General features: G+C 38.7%; 1 protein-coding gene across 2 annotated transcripts in view; it reads left to right on the top strand.

The window, feature by feature from the left end:
* Positions 1–17010, top strand: part of col4a2 (collagen, type IV, alpha 2) — a 77504-nt gene that overhangs the window by 26837 nt on the left and 33657 nt on the right. For both annotated transcript variants that reach the window (XM_024286962.1, XM_024286963.1), the window contains exon 4: positions 7536–7616. In XM_024286962.1, the coding sequence (XP_024142730.1) occupies positions 7536–7616 (81 nt within the window). The remainder of the gene's footprint in view (positions 1–7535; positions 7617–17010) is intronic.

The following is a 17010-nucleotide window of genomic DNA, read 5'->3' on the forward strand; positions in this document are numbered from 1 at the left end:
GAAAACAAAACATTACTAAAGATTGTCAAATATAACTTATTCCAGTTTAGTTTAACGGGCCACATTTGGCTGTAGTTTGCCCACTCCTGCTCTAGTTGTTAGTAAGACGCGAGTACTGACCCCTTAGTGACTGTGCAAATGATGCTAATACGGGTCTGAATGTAATATGCAAGTTCCTGTAGGACACAAACTACACTCTGATTGTCTAAAGACTCTTTGTCTGTGAGATTTAGGGGAGAACTGAAAAAAATGAAACATCCGTACAACACACCTACAACCCGTTGCTCACAAGTTTCCCTTCAAAAATGTGCATGAACATTTTTACAGAGCGTTCTAAAACCCCCAGGTTTTTTTCCCTCCCAGACAGACCATATCCACTCATGAGGGCAGTTGTGACTAAGGCTCAAACTTTCATCTCGTCCTTTCCTTTGAATGGTCCTTTAGGAGATTATTACAGACATCTTCCCAGGTCTGTTTTATCTGTGAGCAGTTACACATCACATCTTTTTCCCATAACAAGATTTATATCTTTGTCTTTGCCGAGGACAAGCTAGTGAACACTGGTTCAAAGATGGGTTTTGATTTTACTTGAAAGTATGAATGTCCTAATATGAGAATGCAGGTGTGTTTCAGGAAAAGAAGTGACATAGAAATAAGGAAATACTCTCAGTGTGAACAAGAGCAAATACGATAGACCTTATCAGTTTAGGGTTAGTGGACTTCTTTGTCTTCTTGTTTGTTTGCCCCCAAATTACTTTTCCTACTATGTATTTGCTTGATTTTGTCCACACTTTAGTCCGCTCTTCCATTCTCTTTTCAGTCAAATAAATACTATTCTGGGATGCATGTGCAGTCTGGGTAAGTTTTGTCTTTTTTGCCAACAGACAGCAGTATAACACCCTTCAGCTGTCTTCTCAGCAGTCTGTTGTCAGCACTGTCTGATTCTCTTTAAATCCCATAAATACTAAAGCAAGATGGACAGTTTTTATGAAGATCTCTTTCTAGAAACACTTGTCGATGCTTGAATCCTCAAAGGTCATGGACATGCAGTCCTGTCTTCTGGCTCAGACATTTCCCCAGACGTTTCATGTGTTTATAAAGTCCTTCCACTTAATATAACAGCTGCTGCAAATAAATCCATGCTTTATTGCAGAATTTAAACATTTTCCTTTTGGAGCATGGTGGTGTTATGTAAGAAAAGAGACCTATCGTATTTTCCCAGAATGCTTTGTCTCTTGAAGAGAAACAGCGCTTGCTCCGAGTTGAACCCAATGTTTTATGTCTTATAACTTAAATTTGGCTCTGCGAATAAAACTGAGAGCAGAGCAGATGACAGGAAGTAAAGTATAGTCATCGCTGAACTGTAAACAACAAGCCTGGCTAGCCAAAGCAAACCGGATCTGAGGAAGTGTTCCTGCACATGCTCATTGTCTCATGTTGTCTGACAGCTCCTATAACAAAGACAGAGAGGAAAATCTATTCTCAATTCAGAAAACTTTCCCGAATAAGCAAAAGAATGAAGTTCTTTATTTAAATGGGAAACATGTCCATCCAGTTGAGCATTCCCTTCTCAAGTGTTTAGACTGGGATGTGATCCAGATTATTGTTTTACTGGACTGCAGGTGCCAGATTTATGATTGCCGTCTGCAGGACAGCGTACTCTGGTTGTTGGTGGTCTGGATCAGTTTGATGCATAGGTTGCTCTCATGCCATAAAAGTATTCCAGAATACAGTCCTTCATCTTACAGTATTCCATATGCATATTCATCTAAGTTTATAGAGGAGTGGCAGTAAAGATGATTCAATTATACAATTTTTTGAGAAAAAGGAAATTGAAATGAAATACTCCTAATTTATGAAGAGTTTTAAAAAGAAAAAAATTCCAAATCACGTCACGATTTGAAACGTTCAGCTCAGGCATTGGGAAATTTGTGAGGAAATAAGTTAATTTTATGATACTGACCCACAAGTTTACTGCATGTTTAAACTTCTTCAGCTGCATTCACAGTGGCCATGGCAACTCGCGTTCAAGCGGTCACTTTTAATGAAAAGTCATTGTAAGCCAATTTTAGAGATGTAGCCACTTTTATTAAAACCTTTTAATGTGAATAAACGGTTTAGTGTTCAGGATTAGTTTAAAATGTGTCAAAAGAGGGTAAACACTGTATTCATTTCAAAAGGATATTAACAAATATGTTCAGATTTGTAAAACGGTTTAGACATCCAGACCAGTGTTTACGTTTGACCACAGTTAGCTTCAACTCTTTACGTGATCAACATGAATCAGCTTATTCTAAAAAGCGGCTTTGCGCCGGAATATAACACCTTATATTATTAATGTGTTGCATATCGATGAAAAGTTCTTAAGTCTGTTTTCTGGATTTATGTATAAAATGAGCAGCACGCTAAATGTTAGACCAGCTGAACTTTGATACAAAGTCTTTCATAAATCAGAATAGAGCAGTGAAAGAAAAAGCTTGGAGCAGGAATTGCAAGATTTGCATCACTTTGACATTTCTCACCAAGACTCCTCCAACTGTGAGTGCATGAGCTTGTATCGGGTTGTGACAGGCCCGTGTGAAGCCAGTATGCTAAAAGTGCAGGTTCAGTGAATGCCCTGTTAGAGCTTAGCCTGCTTCCCCCATTGTGTTTATTTTGTGAGTAGCTGAGGTTGCCATGGACGCGGCGTGGTGATGGAAGCAAGCGTTCTATGCGCATACACAGAGTCAGACTGAGTTTGCACCTGAGAGAGTTGTGTGTGTGTGGAACAAGACTGCAGACGTTTAGGTTGTAGGGACAGTCTGTGTGGAGTTTAAAATAAAAAAGCTTCCAATCTTTTAAGTGCAATGGTGTCCCAAATTATTCTGATTCCCTTCATTTGTCAAAACCTACAATACTCCAACATACCGTAACTCCTTACACAATCATCGTAAATTAGCTGATCTGCACAGAAAAGCGGTTTTGTGCTGGTACTTTAAAATGGCTTTTCATCGAAATGCAACACATTACTAATATATAATGTTATAATTAATTTTTTAATTTTGAACGCGATGGTCTTGAAGATTAAAGCTCGAAAGGCGCACGTTTATATCAACTTTTCAATGGAAACTGTTGCTTGAATTGGTGTTTCTGAGCCCGTGTGAACGTAGCATTAACCCAACATTTGAAAACAAGTCAATTTCAATTAGTTTAGGTGGTAGAAAATATCCAAAAATTGTCACCAACAAATGAAAAATATTCCAAATGTGAAACTATTATTAGGAATGGGTTGAAAATACCCTTTTTATCATTAGTTAAAGCAATTGACCTCTCACATTCCTTGGGTTTTGAAGGATAACCTTTAATTTTGGCTGATTTTGTTTCCAGGGTGTAGTCAGAATCGTGGAAAAGGTGTTTCAGTCAAACTGGGGGTTATTATACTCCTGTGTGGAGAAAACAGGATACTGCAGCTCAGCCCCATTGTCCTCTGCTGGAACGGTCATCGACTATTTTCAGCTTGTAAACTGTAAAGTTGAATTGATGGTGCATTTCTCTGTGAAGTGTAATGGCTTTTATGGGAGCGCGTCCTTTGTATATCTGTCCGGGGATGACGCAGTCCATTGTCTGAGTTCAGGAATTCCACCTCCGTGTGGAAAAAGGTCATGTCGTGACTGCTGTACATCCTTGCTTTTTTGGAGAAGGTTTTGCAGCCCGCTGAGGATTGTTGGTCTGGACATACGTGCCCCAGAGCTGTTGGAAATGGGGTTGTTATTGTTGTCTGAGGCTAAATGAAACCTTTGACAGAGCCTCGGTTCCATCCAACATTTTGGCCACTAAAGCAGTCAGATCCTCCACAGAGACATTGGGCCTTGTGCATTCCATAAGTGAGAGGAAGAGAGTCTTTTTGTTGGGGATGGGGGGGATCATTAAGGACAACATTGTAAAAGGACGTCTTTGTGTGCGTCAATGCAGCCTTTGTCAGCGAGGCTGCTGGGATCGGCTGTCAAACTGAGGGAGAAATATTCTAATGTCTTTTTTTCCACTTCGTTGCCAATATGTCCATAAAGTATTCATTTAATTTTTTTCTTAAACAAAGAAAAGAGTATATCTGAACGTTTGCTGCCCAGGCAGGTCATGGTATGGGTGTGTAGGATGTAGGCAGACGCAGATAAACCAGCGAGGAGGAGCTTCCCGCTGACGTCTTTGGTTTACTAACAAAGCCCAACTGAAGGCTGGTGCCTGGCCTTGTCACCTCTCACCTTCAAGTTGATAAAACTAAACTTTCCATTTGTGCTTTTAATTAGTTTTCACCGTCAGGCAGGACTTTTTGAACTGTGCCCTGGAATTTAAGCAAAAACAAGTGCAGAGATAAAAGACGTGATTCAGCAAATAATAAAAAACATCTTTTCATTTTGTCCTTAATCCAGCCATTTTTATTTTGAGTTAATAATTCAGTTTATCTTTTAAAATATTTGGTTTTAAAGCCAGTTGTGTCAAGCTGACACAGTTAGGATGCAACTCTACGTCTGGGTTTAATGCCAAAGCCTCAAACTGCAGCAGCGCTCAGAGTGAAGCCCTAGACTCACTTGGGGGACTCGTTGTAGTCCGAATGTGGCCAAACCCCACGTCTTATAGCTGCTGATGCCGATATTTCATTTTAGACATGTAATTCAAAAGGACAAAATGAAAAGAATATACAACAAAAATCCAAAAGAAAGTGATAAGAAGCAAAAACTGAGTTCTCACCTCCATTCCAGAGGCCAGTTTTATTACTACACCAACACTAGACTCTATTATAGTCCAGTTCTCTCACTAATGAGTCCACATTCAGTTTCAGACACATAAATAGGTAAATATACTTGTACAGAAACATCCAACACATCATCGTTGACTATATAATTTAGCAAAAAAAAAAGTTTGCTTCGGATTCCCATCTGATGAAAGTTAAAGTTGTCCTGTTGACAAAAATAAAAAAATAAAAAATATTGCTCAGCTTGAGAATTAAAAGTGATCTTGACAGGCAGATTAACTGTGCAATTCAGAAATAAATACATCTTACCACATGTACAGAGTATGTAGTGTCTGAAGTTTGTTTGCCAAGACTTTAGAACCACATGTTGAAGTTCATGATATCATATTCTGTCATAAATTTGTAGAAACTCCAACGACAGCAGACCAGTGGGAAGCCAAAGGAATTATTCCAAAATAGAAAAATGTCAACAAGACAAAATCAAATCAGAATCCATTATCTTCTAAACAGTAACGTGACTGAAGGAGCTGACAAAACCAGGTGCAGGTGTGGGAGGTAATAGACAGCAGGTGTGAATACGGCAGGAGGAACAGGCCGTCACAGCTGGAGCAAATACTATAATCTAAAACAGACAAAAACTGGATCCTTGTAACTACAGACCATAACAATTAAAGTGCAGAAGCTGGTAATAATGTGGATAAAATCAGGAAAAGTTTGGGATTCTCACAGTTATGTGGCAACAGCATCTTTGGAGCTTGCAGAAAATACAACTTAGTATTAAATAATTTAGACTTAAAATAACTTCTAAATATATTTTAGGAATTTTGTAAAATTGATACATATAGTTATAAATTCCCATACAAGTGAGTGAGGATCCAACAAAATGTTATGGGAGGTTTTTTGTGTGTGTTTTTGTTCCCCACTTTCAAGTTTTACTGCACCGTTTTCTTAACTGAAAACCTATTTTTTTCCACATTAAACAGAAAATATGCTCTGTGAATTGTCAGCTTTGATGGTAAAGGTCAAAAAATCTGCAGGGTGGGTGGTAACGGCGTTGAGAAAACAGCCCCACACACGCTTCTGCTACACATAAGACATGTACAACGCTGGAAATGAATGACCTCATGTTATTGTTGGAGTCCTCCTCCAATGAAAATCATGTTTTTACCATGTTTTTGTGGCCTTTTTCTATACAAATGTAATAAGAAATAATTTTATTTTTTCATTTCTGAGTATTTCTCCTTTTAAATCTGTCAATCAAACTGTCACAGAGAGACTCTGTTTGAATTATTGATCTTCTTTACGTATCAACAGCTCTGCTGCACATGCGCTAAACCCTCATCTGGTCAATTCAGCCGTCACTGGATTTTTTTGTGTGAGTTTCATCCAATACTTACGGTAGCAGGACTGAGAACGCTGGAAAATCTCCACCAGACTCCACTGAGCTTCTTAATGTGACCACGGAAATGTGAACGGCGGCTCATTTGACCGCAGTTGGAAAGGATTGTAAATCAATGAAAGAGCATTTTGATGTTAGCTTTGATTATTTTATCAAGAACTCTGAGAAACCAATGACTGAATGTATTGATCACAGCAACGTCAATAAACATTGGAGAATTAGCTAAAAGAGTCTTTGGTGAACTGGAAGGAGAAAGAATCAGGATTTTGGAGGAAGTTCTGTCCATGAAGATCTTCACTTCCTCGTCCAGCTGACATCTGGATCAGAACCGTACGGCTGGACATTACCCATATTGATGGACATTTTTATGTAGCAGTAGTGAAGATTTACGCTAGCAAGACACAGAGCTATCATAATCAGACGGGTAATCAGAGGCGGAGCAACAAAAGCCACGCCCCCTCAAGGGAGATTTTAGAATAAGAGGCTTCAGATCAACATGAAAAATGGCTTTTTAACACATTTAGGTTGTAGGATTTTGGTTAAAAATTCATAATTAATAATTAAAACGCAATTAAAAAAAAATAAAATAAAATTGTCATAGGGGGACTTTAAAGGAATCTGTTTTATTCAAACTTAAAAGCTTAAAAAACACTGAAAATGTTTCCACCTTTAACTGTGTGGAAGCTTCAAACCAAACCTATAAAACTCTTTTACACGCTCGAGATAAATAAACTAAAAAAATACCACAAAAGTGTAAAGAGCTCAGCTGTTTTCCAACAACTGTTGGTTCTTTTTTTTCCAAAAAAACAAGTAGAAACCAGTAACATTGTCTCACCACATTTCAATTCTCAAGAAATCTCAGCCTAAAAAAAGCACTTTGAGACCCAAAAACGGTGTTGTTTACACAGTAAACAACTATAGGATGAATTTTGTGGACGCAGACAGACTCCTTTCTGTCTTCATTAAGCACGGCGGTTATTTCAGGGAGCTCGGGGTCTTGACTCCTCTGACCTTTGGTCTGCTGTGACAGCATTCTTGGATGGGTTTGTGTCTGACCCCATGTGCTCTACATCTAACACACATCAGCCTCTGACGCTGGGTGGTTTGGGAAGGAATGCAGACTTCTAAAGACAAATTGTTCCTCTCTTTGTGACTTTTTTTTCAACCACAAATGTGTCCAAAATGTCTGGTTCTATATCACTGAAGCCACATCAGTGCATGGAGCTAACAAGTGCAGACGCTGATGCAACCGGAGCTGCAGCCGAGATCCATATGTGTGTTTACTCGACATCACCCCTCACATTTCACTGCCGTGTTTATGAAGATAAACTTAATGCGCCGAATATCTCTGCTCTGATCTCTGTTTTGCCGCTTAAATCCGGGTTTTGTCTGCTTTGTGTCTGACAGGGTGGGAAGAAGTACAGCGGCCCCTGCGGAGGAAGAGACTGCAGTGGAGGCTGCAAATGCTTCCCAGAGAAGGGAGGCCGGGTAAGTCCCCTGCTGTAAATATACTTATCTGCTCGCAGCGTTGGGTAACTTTTGGACTGGAGTGCAGTAGAACCAAGTGAGAGGGCTGATAGTTTGGGCTTGTCTCAATAAAGGTTTGAATCAAATCCAGACTCCATCAAGATCAGACATTTATCTGTTTATTTGTGTGACTCAAGCTGAGGCGGAAAAGTTTGATTCCCACTCAGTGCCTTTCTATTTGCACGTGTCTTTCATGTTTTTCCGACTTCCTCCCACAACAAAATGTCACACGTTTGATTGATCATTTAAAATTTACAATCTATGGAAAAGCGGCTTCATCACTGCAGTAAAACCGAGCTAAAACATACAAGGAAAAATGCTTTAGACAGAGGATCTTTGATTTCAAGTCAGTGCAAAATACAAACACAGCTTATTAAGCATTGATTAAAAATATATATTATTTGGTTAATTTGGTTTATTTCAAGCATTCTTTGAAAGGATGTGCAAACGTACACAACAAGAAGCAAAATAAAATAAGAACAATCCTTAAAGAATAACAAAATAGTGTTGTTTTTAAGTGTGGTTTCATCCTTTGATTAGTATTTTACATAGGCCTGGGTATCGATAATATTTTCTAAAATTGATTCGATTCGATTCACCAGAGCCTGGATCAATTCAATCCATTCAATTTAAGTTTAAGTTTACATGGTTCACACATTTAGGCACATTTGCTTAGAAATACATCAATGATCTACTATATGTTTTGAATATATGAATATATTAATTTGATTCGGTTTACATATTGTAAAATGTATTAGTGAAATAATGAGATACAGTGTTTCATGGTTCCTCAAAGGAGAAGTTCTAACCAAAATGTTCAGATCATTAACATTGTAAACATTGTTCTGCTTCTCCTGGAGGACGTTTCCGTTTGGCCACTAGGTGGAGCTCGCGCTTTAGCAGTACACTTTTTTCCAAAAGAATAAGCAAAGAATGAGCAAAAAACAGTGCTGTAGACCACAAATGGTTACTTATTTGGTTACTTATTTCCTTAAAAAGTTTTGAAAATTAATGTCTGTGAGTTTATAGTCAGCAATGTATGTCTACGTTAACTGAGTGTTAGCATTAGCCGTCCTTTGGGAAATTCCATTAAACGTTAGCATGAAGCTAGCGGACTTAAGCTTTATGTGGTAAATCGATCTCTATTTTGATCTGTTAAGATTAAATAAATTCAGATCGATATTATCAACCGAGCCCCGCTATTAGATTTTTTTCCTTTGATTTTATGTTTTTTTTTCTTAACGTTGACTTTTTTTCCTTCAATGCCATTATAGTATTCTCTTTCACACACTTCGTATGTGCTCGGGCCATGATTAATGAATAGTAACAAAGTGTAAAAGAACTTTTAAATCACTCCTAATTATAGAATTTAATGATAAAATGAGCAAAATTTGTTTTTGTTTTAAAGAGATAAAAGGCCATTGACATTTTTGCTGAACAGAAAATTGTTTAATTTGACAATTATATGTGAAGCTTTTGATTTATTTATTTATTTAACTGATTTTATTTTGAAGATGATCTAAATGATGACCATTGGTGAAGTTTTCTTCAGTAGAAACAGACTGACATGTCAAAAGCATTTAGAAAAGTCACACTTTGCTTCTTAACTTCCAGGTTTATCTTATCATTTATGTTTGAATTTTAACAATTTTTAAAGCAATAATTGATTTTTGGGAGAGTAACGTCATACCAATTTTTTTCTAAAAAGTTTTTGTTTTCATGAGAGCCACTAGTCAAAGATAACAGCATGTAGCTTCAAACCATGATACTACCACCTCCAGTAATCTTATATAAACATTGGAGTTCTTTCTTTGTTTTTTTGCTTTTCTTTTTTGTTTTTTGTTGTTAGCAATTCACAAACTAATATTTACCACTTTTGTTGCCCTACTATCAGAATTATCTGAACCAGTGGCGGGCCGTCAGGGCCTGCAAGGCCTTCTCTGCTGGCCTAAAAATATCTGAATCACAGACTGATATTAATTATTATTTATTTCCGTGAATACGTATTCTATCATTCCAAATGCTCTGTCTTCGTCCTTTCATTGCTGTCTCCCTGGTTGCGCTGCTTCCAGACGTGTATTTTCCTATTTAAGCATTAACCAATCACATTGCAGCACCATTTGTTGCTAGGGTCAAAGAAATCTGCCCGAAGGCCTTCACAATCAGTTCTGCGGGCCCTGTAGCATAAAATAATTGTCTACCAAACTGTTGCTTCAACCAATCAGATCTGGAGGAGACCACGTGCTAGGCCAGCTAGAAGGCCCACGGAAACGTCAGGATTTTCACGCGCTGTGATTGGACAGCTCGCAGCTCGCTCTGGTTCTGCGTTATGTGACGGACACAGGTGCCGAGGAGCGGCGTGTCGGGTTTGAAGATGTTATCAGTGGAAAGCGTGTCATCGTCTTATTTTTGGTGGAAAATGAATGTCTGGGTAAAGTTGTGGCACAGTTTTGTCTGGCACGGGTAAAGGAGTTCCGTGACTCCGTTGAGCGGGAGTGAAGCTGAAATCTACGAGGCTCCTGAACGCACCGCGGGCGCGTGCAGCGCAATATCCTCGCGCAAATATTATTTTCCAGACACAGACCTTGATCGATCACAAAAACTGATGTTTGTCTCCCTCCTGGACCACAAGAGGCTTCAGGAATACCAGAACATTTCCCGCATGCAGCCTTTTCCAGCCACGGAACACTTTCTATCTGCAAAACGCACGGATTCTGCACGACAGAGTGATTGAAATCTTCTTGAGGATAGAAAGGATGGATTTTGTGTTTAAATAATCTGGATTTTTGGTGAGTAAAATTTTGCTATATCCCTACATAATATTGAAATTTTATTAGGTTATTGTTGATGCTTTTGGTGTGTGTGTGGCAGTTGTACCTGCAGTAGAAGTTTTATTACCATAAAATAGTTAATGAGGGTTGGATTGATTCAGATGGAGCACTACTGAAGGCCTAGGTGTGAAATGCACGGCCCGCCACTGATCTGAACAAATCAAAGCAGTTTAGAGTTTTCTCATGGTGTGCTCCCTCTTGTGGAGGATGGAAGTATTACACTTGTACGTTGTTAAAGATTGACTCTGTTCTGACAAAGTCAGCTGCTTAAAGAAGTATTTTCACACTGTTTTTAAGGCCAAAGGGATGAAATTCGCATCATTAATCTGTGCAAAAGTGGAGGTCAGAGTGAAGGTTCTGGTGAGTGGAAGACCAAGTGGAGGAGAGGCACAGATGATAAAGCTGCTTTTAAATTGGAGACGCACACAGACTAAACATGCTGAGATGACCGTGAGGTCATTCATGATTAAAGGCTTTGTTTGGATTTGGACACGTGCTGGGATTGTTCAACTGAGTTTGACTTCCTTAAATCGCCATGGCATCAGAAAACACTTTCTGCCTTCAGTCTGTCTGCAGTTTTAAACAGAATAAATCAAGCCTTAGATCAGAGCGTGTGATGACTGCCTAACAAAACGTCAGGTGAAGTAATTGCTTTGTTGAATCTGGATCCAAAAGCGGGGAACTCATTGAAGTTTCTAAAGGTTAAATCTCATCATTTGAGAGTTTTGTACCAAATGGCGTCTTACAGTGAATGAGTCAACCCTCAAGTCCTGAACATATTTGTAGAGACAAATGTGAAGCCACCCTTCTTGTTAACGGAAGCTTAGTTGGGATGAAAGCACCGATCAGAAGCACAGCAGCAAATCTGTAACACAATGTCTGAAAAAGAGGAGACTCAAAAACCTCGTTTCCACTGAGCAGTTTGTTTTTACGACGCATGCTAGTGTAGACTGCTAGCATGCTGCTAGCTCACCGTGTATCACAATGTCGCCAAAGATGACCAAACACGTTTGCAGTTCCACCACCGACCAGGCCTTGCTGTTGTTTGCAGGTATTTTCAGTATAGACTCGTGACCAAAAGAGAAACCGCAAAAACCTGAATGGAAATGGAAATTAGCGCTATATTAGCATGTTTTAATGTCATCATCACTTTCTGTCAATCAATGGGTGGCTATAGTGGCTCCGCCCCAACCGTTCTGTTCCACTTTTCAATGGACCTACTACTGATGGGGCCCTCAAGAGGTGCGGGTAGGTGTTTAACAGATCCATTTTACAGTGGAAATGCCTAAAATACCAGACCGTGCTGTCAGCGGCCTTATGCCAGAGTGTCCTCCCTGAGAATGGAACGTCGTGAGTTCAAATCCCGGCCGATTCATACCAAATACTAAAACTGGGACCCAAAACCTCCCGGCTAGACACTCAGGATTAAGGAGTTGGATTGGACATGTTAAGATGGGTCAAATGCAAATAACAAATTTCACACACGTAGGTGTTTGACAACTAATAGGACTTTAACTGTAAAGTGTTTTTAGTGGAATCCCAAACCTCATCCAAACACACTTCAGAATCCGCTGAATTCCCTTTTGGGGGGTTGCTGGAGCCTATCCTGGCTACTGTTGGGCAAAGGTTGGGTGGACCCTGAACAGGTTGCCAGTCTGTTGCAGAGCCACACACACATCTAGGGGGAACTTAGGGAAAATAATGGGAGCAGGTTTTTGGACAGTGGGAAGAAACTGGAGTTTTCTGGAGAAAACCCCTTACTAAGTGCTAACCACTACACCACAGTACAACCCCAAGTCAGGGGTTTGATTCCAGGTTCTGAAAAGAGAAGACAAGGAAAATCAAATCATTTTAAATGGTTTTAACTCATCATGACAGCATTTCAATGATGACAAAGTAAGGATAAACATACATTTTCTGGTACAACTTGTGGTTTTAGGCCACAATGTAAAGAGAAATGAGCCCAAGAGTGAAAAAAAAACTTGAATCATGGATCTATTGAACTGTGTAAAACCCGTAGATAAACTAAAACTTGATACGATTTTGGTGCTTGGACAAAATCCAGATTAATACAACTCTAGAAGCTATTTTATCTCAAGTTTTGCTCACATCAAAATATTTTATTGTTTAAAATTTAGAGAAGGGTCAAAGTTGCTCATCTGAAGTTTATTTAGTGGTCGTTTCCCACAGTTTCTTGACGTTTTACTCATGAATAAACTTTAACTTGGAAACATTTTTTTTTTTGGCTCACCGAGGGAAATATCCGTTTAACCTTTTAGCGTGCACAGAAAGATTCCCATAATGACGAAATTGCTCATAAATTGCCTGAAAGATTTTTGCTCAAATGACAGTCACTGATCTATTTAGGTCTCAGAAGTCCCACAAACCATCACAGGAACTCCACCGCCCTAAATGCTTCATTATGTCTCCACAGATTCATGGTTGAAAAGAACTAACTTTTCAGTTTCGGTCTGGAACGGTAAAGCGAAACTATGAAAACATGGAAATATTAAGGCTTAAAAATAAAAATGTTCGAGTTTAGATGGAGAATGTAGGATTATTGAAGCAGCTAAAATGTAGGTGTGCACACATGCCTACTGGGAAACCCACGGAGAGGGAGGAAGATCTGTGTTTTACGTTATGGCGGAGGTGAAATATCATCAGCAGACGCTCTTCGCTGCTGTTTTTCTTTGTCATTTTAAAGCAAAATAAAAGATTTAATTTAAAAAATGTGGATGGAAGCATTTTATTTCTTGAGAATGTTTATGTATTTTTTTATTATTAATCATGATCAATGTTATTCCAGTAGGTTTTGAAGGAGAAAAGCGCCGCTTTTCTCCTTCAAAATCTATTGGAATAACTTTGATCGTGTTAACTGTTAAAAAGGATTTTGTGTTTAAGTGCCACCAGCGACGCCTCATTTGTTAAAGGGCTCCTAAATGCAAAGATTTTTAAGTTATACCAGTGTTGCACGCCGTTTAAACTCATCGGAAACCTGGATCCTCCCAGATGTGTTTATCCATTCCTCTCCTCTCCGTCATGTTTCTTTTGTTTCCACTCGTTTCTCCCCAGTGATCCCGAGCAGCTGTCTGGATTCTGTGCAGCTGCGGGGACGAGGCGGAAGTCGTTAATGGGGGCCGCTGATTAACATTTACCAGATAAAAAAGAAATATCCTCTGGGAGGTGGTGGAGATTCACCGCAAGTTTATGAAGCAATAACATCCTTCAGTTGAGTCTGTAGTCTGTGAGTGTAGCTTAATTGAGGCTTGAAGATGAAGGATAATAAAAACCTTTTATGGTAAATATTGAAGTAGAAGAAGCAAACTGGGGATGTATGGAGCTAACTTGGTGCCAATATTGTTTGAAACCTAAATAAAACAAATTAAAAAAAAAATTTGTGTAAATTGTCCTAAACTTTTTGCTATTCTAAAATAAACTTCATTATTTTCAGCTTGAATTTTTTCGTTTTTTTTTTGTTTCAAAGCTCAAAATTTCAATTTCAAAACCTTTTTTTTCTTTTTTTTTTACACTTTTCCGTCTTTTTTTGTTGTTTGTTTTCAAATCTGAACATTCCAGTTTCAAAACTTTTGGCCCCGTTGTGGCATGTTGGGGCGGGGCTAACACGAAGGACCAATGAAAATCAATGAGGGTGGTAACTTCAGTCCCGGTGCATTCACTGACTCTGAGAATTTGGATAATTACGGTCAGGAAATGGCCGTATTGTCTGCACTATCATAGTCTGAAGTTGTCGCAAGATGGGTGTGAAAAGGAGAGCTTTACCGCGTACAAACCGCTCGTCCAAAACACTTTTCTAGCCCGTTAAAGCGCCATCTTTTGTGTTACATACTGGCAGTGAAAATGTCGCATTCACACCGAACGGCGAGAGACACAGAAACACAGTGGAAGTGGCTGTCATTCAGACACAGCTCAATGTACCGGGAAAATCTTTTAATAATAATCATATAAACCCAAACATTGAGACATGATTACTGATGCTTTTGTAGAACTCTATACAATAAATAAACTTGATTCATCAACATCATCTGTGTCTTCCATTCATTCTAAGTGAGATATCTACAGACACAGTTTTTATAGCATCAACCCTAAAACATTAGCCGTTAGCTCCTCCCACATGCAGCCGCAGTATCAAGCTCAAATTCTGCAGGAAATGTGAGTTTGAGCCCCACGGTAAACACCGCGGTTTCTTTATGTTTGCTTTCTTTTTCTATTAACATTATTATTTTGAATGCACTTAATGTCACTTTTTTGATCTTACTCTTCTTTTTCTTTCTAAAACTAAAATTTTCAGATTCAAAAACACACAAAAAAACAGTTGAAAATGAAAAAAGAAACTTTTGAAATTGAAATTTTGAGTTTTGAAACTTAAAAAACAGAACTTCCAAAGCTGAAAGTAATTAAGTTTGGCAAAAAGTTTTGGACATTTTTAATTTTCTTTTGAGGCCAAACATTATTATTTTTTTTTTTTCAATTTTTTTTATTTGGGTTTTAAATAATATTGCCACCAAGTTAGCTCCATAGAGATGGTTTAGGAAGAAACGAAACACAACAAAGTTGAGTTTTTCTCAAACAGCTACCCAGAGAGGCTGAAAGAGGAACAAAGATGGCATGGAACGGGGAGAACTATGTTAATTTCATGTGCTTTGGAAAAAAAGAACAGAGGATTTGGCAGGCTAATGCTGCGCTGCTGGCCTGCAGAACAAATATCAGTTTGCATGCTTCCAAAGCCCTTTTTGTTCCTCTGCATCATTAGTGGACTGAATTCATAGTCGGCTGTAATAAAAAATATAAAAAAGAGGAACAGAAAATCAGGCGTATAAAACATCTGAAGTAGTCAACAAGGCCGGGTTTACTGCTGGAAAACATGTAAAACAGAGCTGGCGTTTTTACAAACAAAGCAAAAATAAAGACGTAATGATCTGTTTTTTCCTCGCTTGGTAGGTGGCGTCTTGCAGTGAAGATTTCTGCGGCTTGTGAAGCAAATTGGAGCATTATGGGAAACTGAATCTTTAGGTTTTTTTTAAGCAAGTGTCGGTTCATCATAAACAGCCTCAAAAAAGAAAATCTTTTAGAAAAAAACATGACAGACGGTCTGTCAGATCCTCTTTTCCCCCCAACGGGAAAGGCTGCCCCAGCTGATGCCAGACAGGAAATGACACAATCCTGTGGAAGCTCAGTGACGCTCCCCTGATCTTTTTTTATTATAGTCCGTCTTTGTTTTTGTGGGAACAAGATCGCCTCTGTGTTTGTCCTCTGCTATAAATGGCAGAAATCCCCCTTTTTTTCCATGAAAACAAGTCTGAGTGTACCTGCATTCTGGCTCACCTTCCTGTCCAATCAGAAGAGGATGTTTCTACTTTAGAAAAGATGAAACGGGATGCACGGCTCTGCCTGTTTAGTAATTCAATTTTTGCCCCAGTTTTTTTCTAACGGTCATATAGGCAAAACTATTAAAATATAAATTATGGCTCGGTTTTATTATGCAAACCCCAGTTGGGATCCTGATGATCCAAAGCTCCTCTTCCTTTTTTCTCCAAGAACATAAAACCTATGAAATGTTTTCCAGATAGTCGCATGCGAAGTAGAAAGTAAAAGCATCTTTCCCAGCAGGCCTCTCCTATAAAACAATGAACTCGTGAACTCACGTCATTTGAAATGATTTCACTGCAGTTTGATCAACTCTTCTGATGGAAGCCGTTTCTCTGACAGCCAGACGAGAAATGGATTGGATTTCACTAAAAGAAAAACACGCCAGTTTGTGTTGAAGACCTCATCAAATCAGAAAAGAACATGACGTCTTGTGACAGTTTTATAGTTTTCTGCAATCTGAGGACCTTCACTTTTCATCTGGGCCTTGACTGGGCATGTCAAGGAAGAAAAACGGATGGGTTTAAGAAAAAAAGGAGCAGGACGAGGAGTGAAGCAACAACCTGCTGCTATCACTGAAACCTTGAAAGGGAGGATTTAGTCTTCATCGTAACGGCACAACGAGGAATTCAGCTAAGATTCTGTTCTGGCAGAGTCCTGCGTGAAAGTCAAAGTCTGAAGGAAATGTCAGGAGAGACGCTTGAAGTGACTGACAGAAACCAGCTGTTGATGCAGAAAAACATTAGTGGTACTACAACTAGAGATCAACGACTAAAGAAATGTTTCTATCATTTTTCACATCCTAATTAATACTTCTACCATTTTTGGGTGCTAAATTTAGAGTGAAATGATTACTTATATATATTACTTATATATCAGGATCACTATAAACAGTAACAGCTCCTTTAGTATATACGCAAAAGTATCAAATAAATCTAAACTTAGGTCAAAGGTTCTGCTGTTTGACTTTCTACAAGCAAAATTCAGATTTGAAAGCCAATAAAAGGGTTTTATTGACAGATTTTAGAGGATAGGATTGTGTAAGTAAAGTAGAACAAGTGTCAAAGGATGATTTTGTTGTGACCATTGGCTGTATATAAGAACTGGACTGAATGAGTGTGACATCATCCATAGACAAA

This window comes from Oryzias melastigma, linkage group LG21, assembly GCF_002922805.2.
Source record: "Oryzias melastigma strain HK-1 linkage group LG21, ASM292280v2, whole genome shotgun sequence".
Classification (NCBI taxonomy): Eukaryota; Metazoa; Chordata; class Actinopteri; order Beloniformes; family Adrianichthyidae; genus Oryzias; species Oryzias melastigma.